Source organism: Equus caballus, chromosome 19 (assembly GCF_041296265.1).
Source record: "Equus caballus isolate H_3958 breed thoroughbred chromosome 19, TB-T2T, whole genome shotgun sequence".
Taxonomy (NCBI): domain Eukaryota; kingdom Metazoa; phylum Chordata; class Mammalia; order Perissodactyla; family Equidae; genus Equus; species Equus caballus.
In genome coordinates, this window is record NC_091702.1 from 33,370,021 (window position 1) to 33,394,388 (window position 24,368).

Here is a 24,368-nt window from a genome sequence, read left to right on the forward strand (position 1 = left end):
AGAAACTGTTTATAGACAAGGCAGAAGCCATTTCCTTCATTGATTCGTGGGCTAGCTGACTTCTTTTCTGGGATGCTTTTACTCTCAAGTTATCTTTTTTTTTTTTTTCTAATGATTTTATTTTTTTCCTTTTTCTCCCCAAAGCCCCCCGGTACATAGTTGTATATTCTTCGCTGTGGGTCATTCTAGTTGTGGCATGTGGGATGCTGCCTCAGCGTGGTTTGATGAGCAATGCCATGTCCGCGCCCAGGATTCGAACCAACGAAACACTGGGCCTCCTGCAGCAGAGCGCGAGAACTTAACCACTCAGCCACGGGGCCAGCCCCTCTCAAGTTATCTTTTAAACCCCAAAGCAACTTCCTTCTTCCTGTGTTAGTGGGCAGATTTTTAAGAGGGTTATTAATTTACTGTAAATTAATTTGAGTAGGATTCTCTTTTAAGAATTCAAGAGGGAAACATGATCAATATTTCTTTGAAATCCACCTCTCTAACAATTCAGTTCTCATCTGAGTCATGCCTAGAAACATGCCCAAAATCGCTAACATGTTTTCCTTTCAGAGTGTGTGAGTAGTTGTGCTCCTTCTCTCAATGGTATTGAGCTCTTTTATTGAGTTGTTGCACAGTCAGTAAAAGAATCTTTTCATGAGTCTTCAGTAATGAGACATCCCCCCTCCTTCTAATTGTATATTTTTTGTGTCAAACCAGATGGTGTATTGAATAAATGGTCTCTTTGCTCATCAGGTTATGGTGGAGAATTCTGATTTTACTCCCTCACAAGTGGGGTGTCTCTTTACGTTCCTCGCCCGGCAGCTCGCAAAGCCTGACAATACTTTGTTTGTTAACAGAACCCTTTTTGATCAGGTGAGTGTCTTTAACAATGAGAACTAGAGTTGTTTTTACTCTACTTACTGTTCGTAGAACCCTTCACTGGATCACACTGTTTCTTTTTTTTTTTTTAAAGATTTTTTATTTTTTCCTTTTTCTCCCAAAGCCCCCTGGTACATAGTTGTATATTCTTCGTTGTGGGTCCTTCTAGTTGTGGCATGTGGGACGCTGCCTCAGCGTGGTTTGATGAGCAGTGCCATGTCCGCCCCCAGGATTCGAACCAACGAAACACTGGGCCGCCTGCAGTGGAGCGCGCGAACTTAACCACTCAGCCATGGGGCCAACCCCTACACTGTTTCTTAATAAAACAGCCTATAGGATAAGTTTCTTATCAGGGAGAAGCCTGTTTGGGTTTCAGTTTGAATCTAAATTGTATGTTGTTTACAGAATAATATATCTGGATACTATGACTTTGCCTGGTAACTTGGTGTCATGGGAGTGTGGTTTGTGGAGATTGGTTTATAGAAATTCTGTTCTCTTAATTATTGTGTTGCTCTAAATTGCCTAGAATTCTTTGCTGAAGAATTTTCCAATGTGAGAATCACCCGTCTCACTGGTAGGAATACTATGATGTTGATCATCTGAAGGAAAGATTACTTTTAGAAAATCTAAATTTACTTACAAATAAATGACTTTGACTCTGAAGCTCTAAAGATATCTCCAAATCCCAGTTAATTATCTCCTACAAATCCACAGGTGGCAAAGAAAATACTTTTTTTCTGGAGAAAGTTGCTTATAACGAGTAGCATTTCTTGAGCACTTCACAGTGCCAGACTCGATTCCAAAGCTTTAATACGTAATATTAACTTAATGCTCCCAGTGGGTCTGAAATTAGTATAGTTGTGACCCCCGTTTTGCAGATGAGGAAACTAAAGCCTGGAGAGGTTGTCACTCATCCAAGGTCATACTTAATAAGTGCTATTATTAGCAATAAATGTTATTATTGTTAATAAAGTTAGCGTTCAAATTCAAGTGGCCTGACTTCACAAAGTCCGTGCTCTGCTTGGTCCACGGTATCAGGGATCTTAAAGTTAAGATATAGAGATGATGCTGCCTTCTAATCATGTTTCTAAACACAGTAAAGAAATGTGTGCAAGGTACATGTTAAATTGTTAGTGTGCCTGAGCCTGCTGTGCCATGTACTAGAGCCATCAGCTGGGAAGATACTGTATACTGTGGTATTTGTTATGGCTGAGTGTGAATGAGTTGGTGATATAGAAAGGGTAGGTGTTGTTTTCATTATGTCAGTGTTATGGCATGCATGCTGGTATCCAATAAAAAAATACCTTTTCTTTGACTAGGTCCTTGAATTCCTCTGTAGTCCTGACGATGACTCACGACACTCTGAAAGACAGCAGGTATGAACCACTAGAACTCTTTTTGCTAAAGAATGGGAAAGAAGACAGAGTAAGCCCAAAAGAACCCTTCCATTCTAGACCTCATGAGACATAAGGTGAAAATGACTTGTGACAAACCCTAATGCTAAGCTAGAAAGTGACAACCAGAAAATAGTGTGGATGGTTGGTTGAAGTACATGTATAAGGCGCTTATGTCAGACTAAATTTCTAAGCAGACTGGACCTGTCTTTCATTCAACATGGCATTAAAGAGAACACTTCATCCTTCTCCATTATGTAGGAACAGTTGGCACCTATTGTATCCTGCTTCTCACCAGTGTCATTAATCTGGTAACCACTCTTAGCTACAATGATCCTGAATCAGAAAGGCTGCAGAATCCTGAGTATTGAGACACTCAACTTTTGGGTGTGCTCTCTAGCACCACTGCAATAGGGCTGGCCATTTCTGAAGACCAGAATCCATCTGTCCCTCCGCAAGTCACTGTGCGATAGTAACTGTTCGATCACCTCCTCTTTCTACTTATGCCACTTTCTGTAGGGTCCATTTTACGAGGAAGATTCTTTAAAAGCTTACCCACTGTAATTGTGAGCACTAAGAGAGTCAACCTATTTAAAATTGGTAGCCAGACTCTGTCAGATAAGCTACAAAGATTAAGTGTTTTGAGAGCTGTGCTGATTTTTTATGGTAATAGTGCCCAGCTGGGAGGTTGAGACTCAAATAAGAACATGGGATAGCAAGAGTGACCCCTTTCTCTGCACAGCTGTGGCCCAGTGACGGCTGCAGACTATCTTAGGGAAGACAACAGCTGCTAAAATTGTGGTTCTCTCTTAAATTATATTGAATACAAATGGCTACATGGACTCTCGTTTTGCCCCTATTTCTCTACTGACAGGAAATGTGGATCCTGGTATGCATGGTATTGCTATATAAAATAACAACTTTTTATATAGACAACTAAATTAAAATCAAAACCAAACCTAAATGTAAAAGCTGAACCTTGAGAAGTAATCATAGGATAGTAATGTTCTATTACTGGAGTCCCCTTTAAGATTTTGTAGGTTTTTTCCCTACTCATTTTAAAAATACAGAAAACTGAAGAAGTTGCCCAAGGTCACAACTAAGATTAGAACCCAATTCCTTCCCTTCTAATACAGCACTCTTTCTCTTGTACTGTTCATTATGTATAATAATTTGTTTATGCAATATTTTTTAGTATTTTCCAGTGTTGTGCTGATAAAAGTTTAACAATGGCTTCCCAAGTGTAGTTCTGATATCAATGTCGGTTGATATTTTCGTTTATGTAAATGAATAAGATGAGAGTGCAGCCACGAAAGCATGTCAGAACTTCACTCGTTCATCAATGAAGAGATTGCTTTGCTGAATCTGATAACAGTTTTAGAATACCTGCACTGGAACATAATTTCTTAATTTTTTTGTGCTATTCACAATGTAATGACTATGACGTGTACACTTTTAAGTTTGATTGCCTTATTAATGTTATTTCCATCACTTTCCTAATCAGGGACTGGCACACTTTTTCTGTAAGGGGCCAAAGAGTAAATATTTTAGGCTTTATAGGTCATGTGTGGTCTTAGTCACATGTTCTTGTTTGTTTGTTTTACAACCCTTTAAAAATGTAACAAGCCCTGATTTATAGCATTTGACAATTTCCGTGGTGTAAATACTCCCACTGTAGCTGATTTCAACTTACCAACATGATGTCACTGAACACGGAGTTTGGAAGAGATAAACAATACCACAGTTTTTGTAATATTTCCACCCTGTAGATATAATCACAGAAACTAACCTCGAGAGCATACATAGTAAAATGTAGTAAAATTAGGAAGCAGTGAGTTTTTGGAGTATTACCTTTGTTTTTAATTTGTTTAATTTTGAATTTATATAATTTAATTTTTAGCGATGGCTCTATTTAACATCCAACTTAAAAAATTCCTGAAAATTTAAAAATCAGCTCCAGTGAGTTGTAAGACTGGCTCCAGCTAATGGCATTTCTATTATGTTATTCCACATTGAGGCTTCTGGCAGGAGGGGTTCACTCCGCAGTTATTCTATATGACAGTACATTATGGTACTCAAAAACATTAAATTAGAGTTCTGAAATGTTAAGTTTGATAGGTTTTACTTCTTTTCTGCCTTTTGTTTTTTAACCTGAAAGTAATCAATTTCCTGTGTTAGAGAAATAGTTTGTTAAATGATTTCCTGGAGTTCTGAGAAGCGTCATGTCATTCTAGGTCTTAAACTTAAATACAGGAGAGAGCTTTCTCATATTGCTCTATTTACTATATAATGATTCTATTGTATTTTGAGATTTATTTAAAAATATTGATGAATCAATCTCAAGATTCTAGTCACCTTTATTATTCAGCCTCTTGTTGTGATAAAAATTATATGAACCCCAATGTTTTTGTTTGTTTTTTATTGTGGTAATATGTATCCCATAAAATTTGTCATTTTAACCATTTTAAGTGTACAATTCAGTGGTGTTAAGTGTATTGCATTGCTATGCAACCATCACCACCATCCATCTCCAGAGCTTTATCTTCCCAAACTGAAACTCTGTCCCCATTAAACAATGACTCCACAGAATCCCCTCCCCCAACCCTTGGCTGCTGCCAGTCAACTTTCTGTCTCTATGGATTTGGCTGCTCTAGGTACCTCATGTAAGTGGAATCATACGGTATTTGTTCTTCTGTGACTGGCTTATTTCACTTAGCATGATGTTTTTAAGGTTATCTGTGTTGTGGCATGTGTCAGAATTTTATTCCCTTTTAAGGATGAATAATATTCTATGTATATACTGTATTTCGTTTATGCATTCACCCATTGATGAACATTTATGTTGTTTTCACCTTTTGGCTCTTGCAAATAATGCTACTATGAAAAACACCAATGTTTAATTAGAAAAATTAACATGGATACTACCTGTGAACAACAGATTTTAAAGCACCATAAGACATAAAAGCCAGACAAAAATATACTTCTTGAAAGAATATATATGGACATTTTTAGCTCAGTGGAGGGTCAGTCAGATATTCTAGTTAGGCTTTATTTCCAAACACTGTGGCATTACTTCCATGTTTGAAAGATAGATCCGTTTATCTTTTTATAAGACTTAAATACGATATGGTCAACATTTTAATGTCAGTCTAACCCCTTTTATATGTGAAAGCCAGGCCGAAACATGAGCAAGTAATAAGACAAAAGGAAAAAAGTTAGGGGTGGTGTGGCTGAATGGACTCTTAAAGAGCTAGTAAATAAAAGTAGATTCCAGTATTTTTACTCATTTATTTTAAATGTTCAGGTCCTTTTAGAATTGCTGCAAGCTGGAGGCATAGTCCAATTTGAAGAGAGTCGGCTCATCCGTATGGCAGAAAAAGCAGAGTTGTAAGTTGTTTTGAAGCCAAATTTTAGTTCCCATAAAACTATTAAATTGCCTTTCTCTAACTTGAAGCCCAGTTTATTGACACATTGCTGTTTTCTTAATTAAGAAAGGCTGTGCAAATAACAACAAAAAACCTAAGTATGAAAGTTTTTGCCTTTCAAGTCTAGAAATTAGTAAAATTTGCAGAAATTAACAGCAAGTAAATTTAAAGTGTTTGTACATTTGTTTTAGTATGAAAATGAAGTGGCAGTCTTATGATTTATTACTTTAGGTTTTTTTACTTAAAATTTCCATGGTATTTCATAGATTTTTGACAGTTATTTTTATATGTTATAAACAATGCAGAATTTAACATAGCAAATAAGATGTAGTATGTTAGTACTACTGTTTATCTAGTTTGTTAACTATTTCATTTGACATATTTAATTCTGAACAGAAAAACTTAATTGATATCTAATATATTAACTATTTTTTATGTGACACATGGTTGCTTTAACATTTATTTGGTACCCAGCTTTGAAATTTCTTATAAACATGGTATTCAGCAGCATCTTAAACCTAGATTTAGGGGAATGACAGATACTCATCTCCCTTAAGTAGTATAACTTCATTGAACAGTAGAAATCACATCCATTATAGTAATTTTAATTAATACTAACCTCTATACCTAAGCAACTTCTTGAAATGGTAAGCTAATAACCACCTGCCTGTTTGGGTACACTGAAGTTTTCCCTTTTGTGTTGTAGCTATCAAATTTGTGAGTTTATGTATGAACGAGAACACCAATATGACAAAATTATTGATTGCTACTTACGTGACCCACTAAGAGAGGTGAGTTAAGAGACTATTTTCCCCTTTTTTTTTACTCAGCACTCCCTTACCGAGTAGAAATAACTATTCAGTAAGTATAATTATCCAGTAGAAATATTTGGACATGTGTTTGCTGATTCAAGGTTTTCTTCAACAGGTTTTATTTTGAGTGCCTCCTACTAGCCAAGTATACATTTATACGTAAAACAGATAGAGTTCCTGCAGTTTTAGAAGTTATAGTTTAGTGACAGTGACCTGACAGTAAGAAAACCAAATATACACAGTAGTCCACCCGTTCACGGTTTTGCTGTCTGTGGTTTCAGTTGCTTATGATCAACTGTGGTCTGAAAATATTAGATGGAAAATTACAGAAATAAACAATTCATAAGTTTTAAATTGCATGCCTTTCTAAGTAGCGTGATGAAATCTCGTGGTGTCCTGCCCAGGGCCGTGAGTCATCCCTTTGTCCAGCATGTCCACACTGGCTGTATGGCTACTCACCCATTCATCTACTGTTGTGCTATCACAGTGCTGGTGTTCCACTAACCCTTATTTTACTTAATAATGACTCCAAAGCGCAAGAGTAGATGCTGGCAATTTGAAGAGAAGCCGTAAAGTGCTTCCTTTAAATGAAAAGGTGAAAGTGCTCAACTTAATAAGGAATGAAAAAGTCATACTTTGAATTTGCTAAGATCTATGGTAACTTTTATTACAGTATGTTGTTATAATTGTTCTATGTTATCATTAGTTATTATTAATCTCTTACTATGCCTAATTTATAAATTAAACTTTATTATATATATGTATAGGAAAAAACACAGTATATGTAGGATTCAATACTGTCTATGGTTTCAGGCATCCACTGGGAGTCTTGGAACATATCCCACATGGATAAGGGGGCACTACTGTAATTACAAATTGTGATGAGTGCTAGAGAAGAGAAACTGGGTGCAACTTTAGAGGATAATGGGGGAACTGACGTATACAGAGCAGCCAGGGAAGAAATCTCAGAGAAAGTGGCATATAAACTGACTTTTGGAATGTGAGAAGTTAGTCAAGCAAAAAGCCAATGGAAAAGTGTTTCAGGATAGAGAACAGTGTATGCAAAGGCCCTGAAGTGGGTAAAAATTTTGACATGTTGAAGGAACTGAATAGAAAACTAAATATTGTTTGAGTGAATGAATTAATAAATTATGTTGTCTGTGCTCTTTAGGAAGAAGTCTTCAACTACATTCACAATATCTTATCCATTCCTGGACACAGTGCAGAGGAGAAGCAGTCTGTATGGCAGAAAGCAATGGATCATATTGAGGTGCTGATTCCACAGAACTTTTTAAATTTGCCCATTTGAATGGATATCTCCCAAATTAACTTTTTGCTACCTAAGCAATGACAGGTGTCATATTATTAAGTTGATTTATTTGAGGATTAACATCTTTTTCATATAATTTATTCCACTTCATATTTGTATTTGTAAGGCCTATGTGATAATCAATTTATTATATCATGACTTATGAAAATAACCCATGTTCAATCAGCTAGTTGAGAAGCTGGAATATTAGTGGGTTTTTACAGTGTTCTAATCTACAGAATGATTCTGAGAGTACTACTGGTCTTTTTCCCTAACACATGCTAGGAGCCATTCTCCCTAATCTCCCAATGGAATTTTAGAAACCGTACTGCAGTGAGTTGTTCTCTGTGATGTATTTCCTTTTCTTAGGTAACAGGATGATGATTCTGATTTTGTTTATGCATGCTGTTTTACAAGAATGCAAGAATTTCCTTGGAAACAAAAAGTTCTTTTTTAAAAACCATGCTTATAGATGCCTAAATGGAGAGACCAGTACATGTGTGATGAACATGTGATCAGAATGCATTATGAAAAGGGACCCCAAAGCACTCCTCACTTTAGTTTCCTTAGGTTCATAACATACAATGTACCTCAGAGACCAACAGAGCTGGCAGGTGTGCTGAAATCTATTCTGTCTTATGGGTCACTGATTATTGAAAAAAAAGAAAACAGTAACGAAAGATTCTGAGGTACTCTTACTTTTGGATCTACAAAGGTTCTCTCCTCCTTGTAGCAAAGATCAGGTGATGGGGTAGCCTCTGGTGATGGGTTTAGAGATGTAGTGAAAGATATGATTATTCAACGTGTTTTAAATTTTTATACATTTGAAAAATGGTAAGAAAGTATGAGCTCTGAAACTCGAAGAAAATACTGCATGTGATATGAATACTTTGTTCTGGTTCCTGCTGGTTGTAAAGTGTAGAAAGATCAGAAATGTGAACAGCATCTTATGTGAAACATCTGGTGTGAAAGGTGGTGCAGTCAGTGATCAGATGTGTGGTCTGAAGTAATTTCCAGACTTTCATCTACAGGATTGAGAACATATATATGTTATTTAACATTATCATACTCCTGCTAACAACAAAATGAATATATCCTGGTGAAAGAACCCAAGAAAACTTCTCCTATTTCGAGTTGTCTCTTTTTTCCTTTAATCATTTTGTATTCTTTTTCCTTTCATCATCCCCTTCAAGTCTCCATAGTTACATTATGGCCCATTCTTCATTTCTCTTCATCTGCATTATGCAGTGGTTTCAGCAAATGGACTCCAGACATCCAGAAATGAAGTTATGTCTTTCTACATAATGTGAAACGTGATGAATTAATCAATGAGCAAACAAATTGCTCGGCAGAAAACTCATACTGGAGAAGCAAGAGTATTTTTGCTGCACAACTGTTCTGTGTGCTGACTGCTTTTCCCATATCTGCATATTTTTTCACCTTGAACTTTTTAATATCTCTTAAGGCCACGATTACAAATATATAGACTTTTTGTTGAAGGCCTTCTGTGGCTTCAGTAATGTAAATAAAATCAGCATTAAATATGTAGGGAGAAAAATCCTCGTAGTAAAGTTTTCTGACAGTATACACAGTGTATAGATTAGCGGTTCCTAACGCTGTCAGAGTTACAGAACTCTTTTGAGAATCTAATGAAAAATTTGGACCTGTGCCTCGTAATATTGTGCATGTGCTCAGCTACATAATGTTGTTTACAATTTCAGGGATCCACAGCCCCCTAAAAGCCATTCTTAGATTGGGTTTGTGGATTCTAGGTAAAGAATTTCTAGCTTAGGTGGTTTTTCCAATGTAGGCAAAATGTGTTTTATTAGATTCTCTAAAATATTTTTTAGTTTGAAATAGAAAAGACATCCAAAAAAGTGCATAAAACAAATGTACAGTTTAATAAAAAGTTCCAAATCAGACATCCCAGGCCCAGATCAAGAAACAGAGTTATTTCCAGTACCCTAGACTCGTCCTGTGTCCTTCCATGATTACCATCCCCGGCCTCCTCTAATACTCACATTATCCTGGTTTTTCTGGCAGTTTCTTGCCTTTCTATATCTTGTTACTACTTGTGCCTGCATCCAGAAAAATAGATGTTTTTGTTTTGCCTGTTTCTGAGCTTTATGTAAATGAAGTTATACTGTGTATTTTTTTCTTCAATGTTTTGAGAAGTTTGTATATTTTGTTCTATGTATCTGTGGTTCATTTTTATTGGATCCTGTTCCGTTTTACAGGCTATCACAGTTTATCCATTCTATTGTTAATGGACATTTCAGTTGTTTCTAGGTTTTGACTATCAGAAACAGTCCATCCATGATCATTCTTTATATGCATCTCCAGCACAGCCACGTGCATTTTTCTAGGGCCATGGTTCTCACTTTGATCCCCAGGCCCGCTTGACAGCATCAGCTGAGAACTTGATAGAAATGTAGTTTCAGTCTTCACCCCAGACCTACTGAATCAGAAGCTCTGGAGGTGGGCCCCAGCAGTATGGTCTAAAACCCCTCCAGGTGCTTTTGACGTGTGCTAAATTTGATAAGCCCTGCTCTAGGGTCTGTAATTGCCGGTTAATTGGGATAAATATCTTAAACTTTACCAGATGCCGGCATTGTGTGAGATTTTCCATTGACTCCATTTCTTTGCTAGGCTTTAAAATTATGTCAGTCTAGTGGATGTGTAATGATATTTCATTATGTTTTAAATTTACATATCCTTAATTATTAATGAGATTGGTGGCCTTTCCACGTTTATTGGCCGTTTAAATTTCCTTTCTGTGATGTGCCTGTTGAAGTCTTTTGCCCATTTTTCTGCTGGAATCTCTTTTGTACTTACTGATTTGTAGGAGTTCTTTGTGTACCCTGGATCTTAGTCTTTCAGAGACATGTGTTGTGAATATCTTCTCCCACTCTGGCTTTTTTCTATGGTTCTTTTTAAGAAAAGTTGGTTTTTGTTGTTTTTTCTTTTGATGTCATCAAAATGATAATTTTTTCCCTTCTATCCTGAAGGAGAAGTTCTCCTATATTATTGTCTAAATGCTTTCTTGGTTTTTTTAATCTTTAAATCTTAGGTCCACCTGAAAGCAGTTTTTCTATATGGTACGGGGGGGGGGTGGTGGGGGGGGCGTCCAATTAATTTTTTTAAATAGAGATGCCCAGTTTTCCCAATTTTCCCAGCAACAGTTGCTTTAAAAGGTCGCCTTCCCCGTCGCTCAGCAGAGCTGCTTTGTCATAAGTATGTCAAGGATCTGTATGTTTGGTCTGTTTTTCTGGGCCCTCTTCTGTTTCCTTGGTCCATTTGTCTCTGTATCGGTACCATGCTATTTTAAATATTGTTGCTTTATAATAACTCTTGATATCTTTAAGAGAATATTGGTGCTCTCGACCTTTTATACTTCCAAGTACGTTTTAGAATCACTTTGTCAAGTTCCACCAAAAAAATTTTCTTAACCTTATGATTCTGACAGGGATTGCATTAAATCTCTCAATCTCTTGGAATTTAATTGACATCTTTGCAATACTGAGTCTTCCGATCTGTGACCATATGGTATAACCCTTTATTCAATATCTTTCTATAAAGTTTTATAATTTTCTCTGTAGAGATTTTCCATCCTTTGTTAGGTTTACTGTCACAACTTTATATTTTTTAGCATAAAAATGCTATTGCTAATGATATTTTAAAAAATTTTGCTAGCCTCATACAAGCTGAGGAAGTTTCCTTTTTTCTATCTCTGTAAGAGGTTAATTAATGTTGGAATAATTTCTTCCTTCACTGGTTCCTAGAACTTAGCAGTGAAGCTATTTGAGACTGGTGTTTTCCATATGGAAAGATTTTTGACTGTTCACTAAATTTCTTTAATGGTTAAAAATTAATGCAGGTTATCTATTTCTTAGGTCAGTTTATTAATTATATTTTCTAAGAATTTATCCATCTTGTCTACATTTTCAAGTTCTTGACCTCTATTAATTCATAATAGTTTCCTATCTTTCTAATGTCTGCAGACGAGTGATAATACCCCCTTTTTCATTTGTGATATTGATTAGTGGTGCCTTCTCTGTTTTGAGATGTATAAAAGCAGTATAAACTACAGTTATTTGTGTCAGCAACTTATTAATCTACAAATACTAACACTCAATTGTTAGATATATCATGAATATTGCAGTCACAATAAGTTAACGAATTTTTTTTTGATAGTATACTATGTTGATCTATAGTGGGTCTTTGCCTTTCAGCCATATAACATGCAGTTGGAAAGGTAGGATAGCAGGTCACAGAAACCAAGTAAGAAGAGAGTTTCAGGAAGAAAAGGACAGCCAGTAGTGTCTGGGAAAGTTCAAGGAAAGGGCAGATTGGAAGTCTTAGACTTGATAGAAATAGGTCTTATTAACAGTGGTTAACAGTGGTCAACCTCTTAGTCTCATTTAAGACTTATGACCTTAGTTGATTTCTTAAGACAATTCTAGTTTCAAAATCCACCAAGCATCAGAAGTAAAATTTTAGAACTCTTAGCCAGAAAAATTGCAACTATACTTTTTTTTTCATTTCTTCAAATTATTATTTTAAGCTCAAGGGTGAAATTCACTCATAGGGAGTTTGGGAAGCTTCTGTTCCTTCTGTTCATCCTGTAGATGTCATGGCCTAGATCCAGAGTTTTAGTACTTTCATTTTCTAAGAATTCTGAATTACCTTTTATATCAAAACCTGATTTTTTATATGGCATTTTTCTAATTTTGCTCATTTGCAATGTGCCTTTAAATTGAGGCCCTATATCAAGGTCTCCCGAAATGCAGTGTAGAAGCTCATGAAAATATTGAGGTAGGTGATCGTGCTCCACATCTGTGGAAATTCTGTTTAAATTTAACCGTAAGAATCATTTTATCTTTTTCTTTCACTCCAGGAACTGGTGTCCCTAAAGCCCTGTAAAGCTGCAGAGCTGGTTGCTACTCACTTTTCTGAACAGATTGAAGCAGTCATTAAAAAACTTCAGGTAAATATTGGAAAAACACACTGGGAAGAAGCATCTAGAGGAGCGACAATTATTGAATAGCTACCAAAGAACCGTTGATTGTAGTAGTTTCTTCAATTGATAGTTGCCATTTAATAGCAGTTTCTACACATTTTGTGTGTGTGTGTGTGTGTGTGTGTATTTGGGGGTAGTTGTGTGATGATCTCTGAGTTTGGAAATGAAGGGAGTTCATCTTTTGTACATAACAAATATTAGCATCACAGAAACGTTTTTGGAGCTATAGCCTGTGCTTAGTCTAGAGGTCTTAGTCCACAGAGGATCCTTCCCCCCTCCCTTTTTCTTTTGCTGTAGGAACTACAACTGTATTCTCTTTGAGGTTCATGTTATTTATTCAGACTTTTGTCTCCTCAAATTGGGTTAATGCTGATTATTTAGAATTTTTCTTGGAAAATCTTAACTAGAATACAAGTATATTCATGCTGAATATTGAGATGCTCAGTTTGAAGTACTATTTTATGGACCTACTGTTCCACTTGTCACTACCCTGGCAGCATTAGTAGTGAGTTTTGCTTACCACCTATGGCCTCAAGTGATAGAGGTAGGGAATAGGACAATGACAGGGACATGAAGCACAAGCCAGGGTCCACAAATAGCAATAATAGTGGTGGAGAATAGGTATGCAAGATGGAGACCAGAGCAGTGAAAGGGAGGCAGCTGGCATGAGAAACAAAAATAAGGAATTCATTCATTTAAACGCTTATTATGGCTCCACTGTGTACCACAGTATGGTAGGCCCTCGGAGGCACAAATAAGAATACTATCTTTTCTTTAATTTTTCCTATGGAACAGAGAAGCACTTATATAACCACAGAACAATGTTCTAAGTGCTACACCAGACATATGTAAAACGTGCTGTCGGGGGCCAGCCCCATGGTATAGTGGTTAAGTTCAGTGCACCCTGCTTTGGCAATCTGGGTTCGTGGGTTTGAAACCCAAGTGTGGACCTATACCACTTGTCAGCCATACTGTGGCAGCAACGCACGTACAGAATGGAGGAAAATGGGCACAGATGTTAGCTCAGGGTGAATCTTCCTCAAAAAACCAAAAAAAAAAAAGCCAGTGCTGTAGGAAAAAAGAGAGTGATAGACTGTGTGAGGAAGTCAGACAAGAGTTCCCAGACATGCCCGAACTGGATCTTGAATGATTGGTATCAGTTTTCCAGGCAGAGAATTTGGAAGGACTTGCTACATAAAGGGTTATAGGTATGTAAAGTCTTGAAGGCTTGAAGCAACATTCAGAGAATGATCCAGTCTATGTGAAGCATAATGTGCTGGGGACGATGGTGGAAGAAGCATTAGAGTAAGCTATAAAAGGCATGTTGGAGCAGAGGAGTTAAAAGTATAGAGGCTGGATAATAGAGTTTGGGGCCTGATATCGAACGATCTTCTGTGTAATGCTAAGAAATTATACGCCAGTATACATCTTCTGTATACTGGAGAATTACTAAAGTTCTTAAAAGGAATGACATCATTGGATTCATTTTATAGAACATTAACTCTTTAGAGTGGAGAATGGTCTGGCAAAGAGAGCAAATGGAGGAGAGAGACCACTTAGACCAGTCAGAAGGAAAAAGGTCTAGGCAACAGATGGTGAGGACCTAAGGGCTAAGTCAGTGGAGAGGACCGGTCCAAGATATGTTTGAGAAGGAAAATGTATAGGGCTTGGAAATTAATTGAAAGTGATGCGAGGAGTTAAAAATGACTCCCAGATATCAGGCTTAGTTGTCCAGCAGGATGAGGTCCATTAAATCAAGATAAAGACTCATCCATTAATCAAATATTTATGTACCTGCTGTGGGACATAATAATAAAAACATTATTAAGTGCTGAGGATACAAAACCATAAATGTAGCCCCGTGCTCAAGGAAGAAGACAAATAAGCCAAAAGGCAGTTGCAAAATAGTTTGACTTGATGATGGTAGAGCACTGCCTGGGTACTGAGGAAGAACGTGGAGGGTCACCCAGTCCAGTCCAGTGATGGGGACAGGAGGACATTTCTGCTAAAACTACTCTCAACCTACAAAGGTTCTCCCCCCTTTAAAAGTCAGCAGTTCCAGTGAATCTTCTTGCTTGTAGTGTTGTTACTGTCATTTACAATGTAAGATTATCCTTTGCAGAATTTTCTTTTTCCTATAGTCTCAAAAGATATTTAGTGGCAGAGAGCCCAGGTAAATGAATATAAATGTCACTCATCAGACAAATATATAAAAGCTGAAGTGTCATGGATAAAACAAAAAGAGGCTACTTGACTGTGGACTGTAGAGTCTTACATATTTCTTTTAAAGAAATGAAGTATTTATTTCATTGCAGAGCTTTATTGATTGTGTGAGAATCTCACACAAATTTTATAAAGTACCTTTACTTTTGATGGCAAGAGATAGTCCTCTGATCAATTGTTTTCAGAATTCTTGACATGAAAAATAAGCCAGAATATTAAGTTATAACCAGAAGTGTAAAATAAAACAAAGTGATAAACCAGGGAAAAGATAGACAATCAAAGACTGATAAATATATATAAAATATCACATTCTAAGTGATATTAATTCTTTTCAGTTTTGAAAGTCCCCTACTTTTTATAGGTGAAGTTTGATTGTGTCAAAAAATTTTAAAAAACTAAACTATAATAATTTTTGCTTAGCTTTCCCAAGAACTTAGAAACATTATTTATATTCATGTAGTATAAGGTTTGTCTCATTTGATTCTCACCTCTACCCTGTGCGGAAGGCAGAGAAGAAATTGCTGTTTTCTTTTTCACCTAAGTATAGTGAATCTCTAAGAGAGTCAGTGACTTACACAAAGTCAGATAGCTAATAAGAGGAAGAAACAGAAGCCAGATTTTATGGCATATTAATTGCTAACATGTTGCAGTTTGCCATCTCTTCTATAGTTGATTATATTGGGGAGTTAATGAGCATTTTTGGTGTTGGGGGTGATTTGGGCCTCAAACTCCCACCCTACCTAGGGCGAGATTAACTCTCCCACTGTTGGCCATTGTCACAAGGAAGACCAGGTGAGGCAGTGTGAACCCATCAGTGCAGCCAGAACTCTCCATCAGCAGAGCAGTTCAGAGCACCTGCCATTCTGAGGGTCCTTGTGTTGAGAACTGCTCAGTGATTTGTCTCAGTAGAAGGCTTTTTTTGGGGCAATAACAAAGTGTTTGTGTTTGTTCTGTGCTCAAAATTGAACGTGTGACAGTGATTAGAATTACTGAGAGGAAATGACCTCCAAATGATTCTTTAGAATTTCTTAAATCAGTCCAGAGGGCTTAATGGAAATAATCATATGCATGTGTGCAATTTAAAGGACTATTCTAGAGTCATTCATTACCATAGCATAACTTGAAGAATTTGTTTTAATATTTAATTGTATTTTCTATTGTTTTTCTGTTCAGAACCAAGTTTTGCTTTTCAAATTTTTGAGGAGTCTTCTAGACCCAAGGTATGTTAATAAACTTTACTTTTTCATAATACATAGATAGGAAATCATTTGAGGTTAAGAAACTGGCCCATGGAATCCACATAGTACAATCAGCTCTTGATTTTTAATATTAGTGGGAGTCACACTTACATAGATTATACCAAAATACTTGATGTAAAAATGGATTATGTCTTGAGGGAATACTTTTCTTTCCATTTGGACATGAGTGTATGTGGTGAGTTGTCATCAACGTAAATAACATAAGGAAGCCATGCCATGAGGAGGTGTTTCAGGAAGAGTGTGATGGTCGTCTGGCTTCACTCCTTCCTATTCCTTATTCCATGCTGTTCATTGGTAGCTTCACTTTTCAAAGTAAACACCTCGTTCCCAGCCCTCCTCTAAATGTATTACCTTTTAAACTCTCATTTGAAGTGTTTAGTTTTAAATAACTTTTCCTGGCTGTGTGAGAAGGAAAGTTTAAATGTTTTTTTAAGTGCTGCTGTGGTACTCAGCAAATAAAAACTAACCCAAGGAGATGATGAAATTAGTAATGGATTTATAAGCAAAGTAGCTCTGCGTGTGAAATTGTAATATTTTGCTGTAACTAAGTGGAGTACATTAGGAGTGGAGTGTAATAATATTTAACGTCCTCCAAGACAGTCACTCTTAACCAGAAGTGTGTGCATCTGAATCACTTAGGAAACTTTTAAAAATATAGATGCCTGGGCCCAAGCCCGCAGAATCATTGTGGGTGGGGATATTTTTGATGTACACTTAAGAGTGAAGCATCACTGGCTTAAGTGTAATATTCCAGGATGACATAGCTTTCATATCACATATAAAAACTTTTTAAGTTGCAGTATAATATACACTAGCCATTAAAAAGAGTAATTTACTTACTTTAGCAATTATAAAGTCCGTTTTGGTTATCCAGTATTCTCTGCTATTTTTAAATACCAAAATACCAGTAATTTTGTTATTATAATAATTTTTTGAAATCTCGGTCATTTAAATCTTGAACAGGCTATGCCACATTTAAAATTCAGAGTCATACAGATGTGTATGTGCAGATGTTTAGAAAAGCAGTCTGGTTACATACTCCTCTGCACCCCTATTGAAGACCTTTTCAAAGTATCCGTGTTTTAATGCCCTGTTGTCAGAATATTACTGAGGCTAGACACCTTTTTTTATTTCCATTAATCTTTTGTATTTCCCTCAGAGCCAGTTTGGGCCCTAGTCTCTCCTAGAATTAACTGACGAAGATAACTTAGAATTGTAGTTGGGGGGTTGGAGGGAAAGAAGAGAGCTGGAAAAAGGATGGAGAGAGCTGAGGGAGAGGGGAGAGGACTGAGGAGGACTGAGCCAGGCGGAAGAGGAAGGGGGTGCCCAGTCCCAATTACCAGCCCTTTCTCTGGAGCCTGTACGCCCCTTTTTCCATGGCAGAATTCCTTCTGTTCCTCTCTCATGTCAGATCTCCAGTGTCAGATCAGTTTTCTTAAGACCTGACTCCTCTTTCCCCATCCTACCTAGGGAGACTCCAGCTGGATGAGCAGAGGAAATTCAGCTTTGAACTTGGCCATTACTCACATGTAATAAAATATAGAAGATGGATGGTGACCCAATCTTACTTTTTTTTTTTTTTTTTTGAGGAAGATTGGCCCTGAGCTAACATCTGCTGCCAATCCTCCTCTTTTTGCTGAGGAAGACTGGCCCTGAGCTGACATCCGTGCCCATCTTCCTCTACTTTATATGCCGGACACCTGCCACAGCATGGTGTGCCAAGCAGTGCATAGATCTGCACCTGGGATCCAAACCAGCGAACCCTGGGCCACTGATGCAGAACGTGCAAACTTAACCACTGCACCACTGGGCCAGCTCCCCAATCTTACTTTTTTAAAATAAAAAATATCAGTATTAGGTAATATAAATATCACTACAGTCATTGATTCTGAATGACTGGTTTCCCATCCCATTTTAGCCTTTGTGAATGAGCATGCTTTTTGACTAAGCTAAAAAAAAAAAAAGGATTAGGGTCTGGTCAGATCCTAGGAAAACTGAAGGAGGAAACTGAGGGAGTGTAGAAACAGCTACTTAGAGTCAAAAGAACACCCAGCATCGGTAGACTGGCCCTGCCCAGCAGTTCTCACTGGCAGACAACTTCAGACTGTTTTTGCCTTTGATTCTTCCCATTCTCTTCTTCTTAAGCAGTAGTTGTTTTTTTCCCCACATCCAGGTTTTTTCCCCCATGAAGCTCCTATAGCAGCCTTCTGGAGAGTAGGGAAAATGAAGAAAGACAGTTATTTTGAGACAGAGACAGCTTGTATTATGTGTGTCATATCAGAATGTTTCTTTTTTTGCTCTTGCCCCAAAAACCTGAGTCAATAAGATCCTCAATCCTGTGTATATAGTTTATGCACATTTGATTTAACATTTATATATATTCAGTGAGTTGTTTTTGAGGGGGTAGCTTTTTATTTTTGTCAGCAGCATTTTTAAAGGAACAAATCATCTAATTGAATTCTTATGTATATTTCTCTATTTTCTTTATCCAATTTCTTTAAATTATCTTTGCTATGTAAATAATGTCCTCAGTAGAATTAATTGACCTACAAAGATATTGGTGGCATCTGTACATAGAAAGATTAGATAGTTCTGGGGGAAGGGGGTTAATCCTTCAGAAGCAAATTGCTTCCCTGAATTGAGGCCAACAACTTGGGAGAGAAAGGATTTGCATCCCCTTCCAGTTCCCTTCTTTGGGACAGCTGCTGCATAAGCCCCGCGCCACCCCCTCTCCCTGCGTGCATTCCTGCTGGCCAGAAATTCTCCCAGGAGCTCTCCTGATATATTTACATCCAGATGCAGGTCTTTTGTGCACTGGGGATGCTTGAAGGATAATACAAAAGGACACTGATGGGTCTTGTGCAGCTATGAGCTGCATAAAGAATAAAGAGAATGTGCAAGTATATTTATATTCACAATATTTTCCTCAGTACGATTTTCTTGGTAATGTCAATTTAGCCTTTGTTAACATGTCCGGGAGCCTCTGAAATATATGGAGTATATGGTATGATTTTCTTGTAGCAAAAAGTACATAAAACGACACATTATATTTCTAAGTCTTAAATCAAGATAAAGTAAAAATTGAACATTGCCAAGAAAATGAGTATCTATGCCAAAGAGCAAAACATAGATTATGGAAATGGTTATACATTGAATTTAAGTTGACTCTGTCACTGTTTCTGTGGATAATTTTGAAGGGACATCTTAAGATATTGACACTCAGTGTTGAAATAACATATTTCAAAATTAAAAATTAGAACATTATGTTTATGAACTTTGACATATAAAAATACATTCCTACTTCAGTGAGTGCCTGTCAGCTTGGCTAGGCTCACTACCAGATATTGAATCTTTGGTTAGTATTTTGCCAGCAGCTCAAGATTCAACCTTTTAAATCCTAACACATCATCTCCAAAAATAGACAGACAGACAGATAGGTAGATAGATAGATAGATAGATAGGTGATAGAAAGAAAGAAAATAGCCTACATGCATTTATTTCTTCTTTTGTTTATTCAATAATTCTTTATAATAAGATTGCCATCTGCTAAGTGTTGTGCTAGAGGTTGAAATGGCTCAAAATTATACTCACTTTTTTCAATCCAAACCTGTTCCTTCTCTTTTATTTTCTCTCCTAGCAAATGACATTATCCACTCATTTATTTCATTTAACAATTTACTGAGTAACAGCAGCTTACTAAGCACTGTGACAGGCATGGGAGATAAAATGGAGAATAAGATGGGGCCCTGCCTTGAGAGAATTTACATTCTAATGGAGAAAATGGACGAGTAAGCAGACAATTATAGTATAAGTGTCTTAAATAAATCCTGAGAGTGATGACAATTTTTTCGCCGTCCTTTACGCACTCCACCCCACCTTCTCAGCCACACCATACAGAACCATTCATCAGAATCTGCCTCTTGGATATCTCTTCCCTGTGAGTCCTGCTCTCGTCTACCCCACACTGCTCTGGTTCAGGCGCTCAGCATCTCTCTCCTGGTCTCCTAACCAGCCTTCCTAATTTTTCTACTTCCATTTTCAAGCAGGCAAATAATGATAATGTTCTTCTTCCCCTTCTCAAAGTTCTTTCATTATCCAATGTAAAATCTAAACTCCTCATGGTGCACAAGACCTGCCTCATTCTGATTCAGGCGTATCTATCCAGTTTCATTTCCTTCCTTTCTCCCGCTTCTCTTTTCCCCTTTATTTCTCAGCAGTACTGAACTGTTTGTTCATAGGATACACTAAACATTGTCCATCTTCGCTTTGCATATGTGTTCCTCCCTCTTAGTCCACTTTGTTTTCTTAAAAGCAGTTTACCTGTATGTATTAAGAGCTCTCAAGTTATACATGTGTATTGATCCAGTAATTCCATTTTGGAAAATAGATTTTAAGGAAATACTGTGAAAGAAAAAAGTTAATATTAAAATATCCTTATTAGCATTTACAGAGTGAAAAAGCTATTTAAAAAGGAGGATGGAGCAGATGGCTAAATAAACAATACGGTTCGTTGTTGTTATTGCCACTGAGTTGATTCCTAGTGACCTGTGTAGAACAGAGTGGAGCCCTGCCCTGTCTTTTTACGCCATCCTCTCACCTTCCAGCACTACATCAGACAATGCTCTGCTGCTATTCAAAGGGTTTTCATGGCCAATTTTTTCAGAAGTGAGTGGCCAGGTTTTTCTTCCTAGTCTGTCTTAGTCTGGAAGCTCCACTGAAACCTGTCCACCATGGGTGAGCCTGCTGGCATTTGCAATACCAGTGGCATAGCTTTCATGCATCACAGCAACACAGTGTGACAACCGACGGATGGGTGGTACAGTTCCCTGACCAGGAAACAAACTCAGGCCGTGGTGGTGAGAGCACCGAATCTTAACCACTAGACCACCAGGGCTGGCTAAACGTTGAGGTGTCTGAGCATAATTGAATGCCAAACTGGCAAGCTTGGCAATCTGAGTGTAAAAATAATGCTAAACTCGAAAAATACTAACATTACATAGTGTACACACATACTATTAGTGTGTATGATTGAATGGTTGCTAAGAGGATATGGAGAGATGTAGATATCTTATTGTTCACTATATTCTTTGTCCCCATAGATTTGCTTAAGTTAATAATAAAAATGAGAGCAATTGTTAGTAGTTTAGAAGGGTCTGCTCTTTGCTTTTAAAACTTCTGAAACAATGAAGACTGCTGTGTAAGAGCAATATATTAAAGTTTCGAAAAATGTGCTTCATTTATATTTAAAGAAGTCTTTCCAAATACCCATATTTTTCTATTTACAATGAAAAGGACACATTTTAAGATCCTTGTGGCTTTTAAAATCCTACCCTTTCTTCTGTTCTATTTATGTTACTGTTTTTTTATTCTTTGGCCTTGTTTTTGGTTTCTTTTTTGGTTTTCTACTTTTTTTATTCCTTCTCTGGGTTTAATTGAGCTTTTTATGTGATTCTATTTTTTCTCCTCTCTTAGTATATCAATTATATGTACATTTTTAAATATTTTAGTGGCTGCCCTTCAATTTGCAATACATAATTATAAGTAATACAAGTCTAATTACAAATAACACTATAGTACTTCTTGGATAGTACAAGTGCCTTATAACAGAGGATTCTTAATTCCTCCCCTCTTGTCCCGTATGACATTGCTGTCATTTATTTCACTTATCCATAAGCTATAATCACTGAATACATTGTTACTATTATTCTTTTGGGCAAACTCTTTTCTGTTAGATCAGTTCAAAATAGGAAAAATAAAAGATTTTATTTTAGCTTCATTTATTCCTTCTCTAACACTCTTTCTTTATGTAGATCCAAATTTCTAACTTATATCATTTTCCTTCTTTCTAAAGAACTTCTAACATTTCTTGAAAGGCAGATCTACTGATGACATACTCCCCCAGTTTTTGTTTGTCTGAGGGAATAGTTCTTTTTCACTCTTGAAGGAGAATTTTGTTGGATACAGAGTTCTGGGTTGGTGATTTTTTTCTTTCAACACTTTAAGTATTTCACTCCATTCTCTTCTTGTTTGCATAGTTTAGGAAGAGAAGTCTGATGTAATTCTCTCCCTTGCTCCTCTATACGTAAAGGTTTTCTTTTCCCTCTGACTTTCAAGATTTTCTCTTTGTTTTTGATTTTCTGCAGTTCAAATATGATATGTATAGGTGTGGATTTTTCGGTATCCTACTAGGTATTTTCTGGGCTTTCTGGATTGGTGGTTTAGGATGTGTCATTAATTTGGGGAAATTCTCAGTCATTATTGCTTCAAATATTTCTTCTGTCCCTTTTTTTCTTTCTTCTCCTTACGGTATTACCACTATGTGTATGTTACACCTTTTATATTTGTCTCACAGTTCTTGGATCTTCTGTTCTCGTTTTTTTTCCCCGAGTCTTTTTTTCTGTTTCTATTTTAGTTTTGGAAGTTTCCATTGACATAGCTTGAAACTCACTTATTCTTCCCTCTGCTGTGGCCATGCTGCTGATGAGTCCATGAAAGGTTTCTTCATTTCTTTTAGTGTTTTTAATGTCTAGCATTTTCTTTTGTTCCTGTCTTAGAGTTTGCATTTCTCTGCTTACTTTACCCTTGTGTTCTTACATGTCACTTTTTCCATTAAAGCCCTTTGCATGTTAATTATAATTGCTTTAAATTCCCATCTGATAAATCCAACATCTCTCCATATTTGAGTCTGGTTCTGATACTTGCTAGATCTCGTCAAACTGTATTTTTTGTCTTTTAGTATGTCTTGTAATTTTTTATTGAAAGCTAGACATGATATACTGCATAAAAGGAACTGAGGTAAACAGACCTTTGTTGTGAAGTTTTCTGTTTATCTGGCTAGGTGTTAAGCTGTGTTTACTGTTTGCTATAGCTGTAGGTGTCTGAGGCTGTAATTTCCTCAAATGTCCTCGTTTTTGTCTCCCTGGTCGTTCTCTGGGTTTCCCTAGAGACTTCTTCTAAAGTAAGATCTGAGATGTGTAGTTCTTTTCAGTTGTATTCCCATTACTGTACAGGAGCCCTACTGATGTGGTGGTGAGGTGTGGTGGGAGGGGAGGCATTCTATAGTCTTGTGATTAGTGTTCAGTCTTTAGTGAGCCTGTGCCCCGGGCAGTGACCTTCCCAAGTACTTCGTAGTACCTCTCCCTGCCTCTAAGTGAAGCAGAAGGCTGGAGGGGCCTGGAGTTGAATATTTTCTGTCTCCCACATGGAAAGCTACAAGGGGCTGGAGTTGGTTATTCCTCTTCCCCCAGCTTGGTTAAGCTTTAGTAAAACCCCAGTCAGTTAGGTTCTGGTAAACTAGTTTCCCTTGAGGGCAGTTGTATTCGTTTATTAGGGCTGCCTTAACAAAGCATCACAAGCTGTATGGCTTAAATGACGGAAATTTATTGTCTCAGTTCTGGGAGCTAGAAGTCCAAGATCAGGTTTGGCAGAGTTGATTCCTTAGAGGGCTGTGAGAAAGAATCTGTTCTGTGTCTCTGCTCTAGCTTCTGGTGGTTTGCTGGCAATCTTCGATATTCCTTAGCTTGTAGAAGCATCACCCTGATTTGAGCCTTCATCTTCACATGGTGTTGTTCCTGTGCGTATGTTTGTGTCCAAATTTCCCCTTCTTTTGAGGGCACTGGTCATATTGAAGTAGGGGCCCACCCTACTGTAGCATAACCTTATCCTAACTTAACTAATTCTATCTGCAAAGACCCTATTTCCAAATAAATTCGCATTGTGAGGTACTAGAAGTTAGAACCCTAACATGTGAATTTGGGGGGACGTAATTCAGTCCATAATAGCAGGCCTTGTTAAGAAGAACAAAATTCTCTGGGTATATTTCAAAATGGCCGCTTTTCGCCACCCCACTGCTAGAAGCATGATGGGATTTTTCTCTCATCTTCACAGTGAGAACCTGGTGGGCCTCCTGGAGGTAAAACTCATGAAAGTGAGGGAACTTCCCCCGAAGACTTGGCCCCCCTGGAATTTTTAACTCTCAGGTTTCCACACTGAACCTCCAGCAGTTCGTCAATTACGGTTTAATTAAGTTTAACCCAGTACGGTCTCCAGTAGCTGTGGT

The 24,368-nt window shown here is 37.2% G+C and overlaps 1 protein-coding gene across 22 annotated transcripts in view; it reads left to right on the forward strand.

The window, feature by feature from the left end:
- Positions 1-24,368, forward strand: part of VPS8 (VPS8 subunit of CORVET complex) — a 236,071-nt gene that overhangs the window by 123,632 nt on the left and 88,071 nt on the right. For all 22 annotated transcript variants that reach the window (XM_001498654.4, XM_070243423.1, XM_070243433.1 and 19 more), the window contains 7 exons: positions 742-861; positions 2,187-2,243; positions 5,566-5,648; positions 6,393-6,477; positions 7,670-7,768; positions 12,705-12,794; positions 16,224-16,270. In XM_001498654.4, the coding sequence (XP_001498704.1) occupies positions 742-861; positions 2,187-2,243; positions 5,566-5,648; positions 6,393-6,477; positions 7,670-7,768; positions 12,705-12,794; positions 16,224-16,270 (581 nt within the window). The remainder of the gene's footprint in view (positions 1-741; positions 862-2,186; positions 2,244-5,565; positions 5,649-6,392; positions 6,478-7,669; positions 7,769-12,704; positions 12,795-16,223; positions 16,271-24,368) is intronic.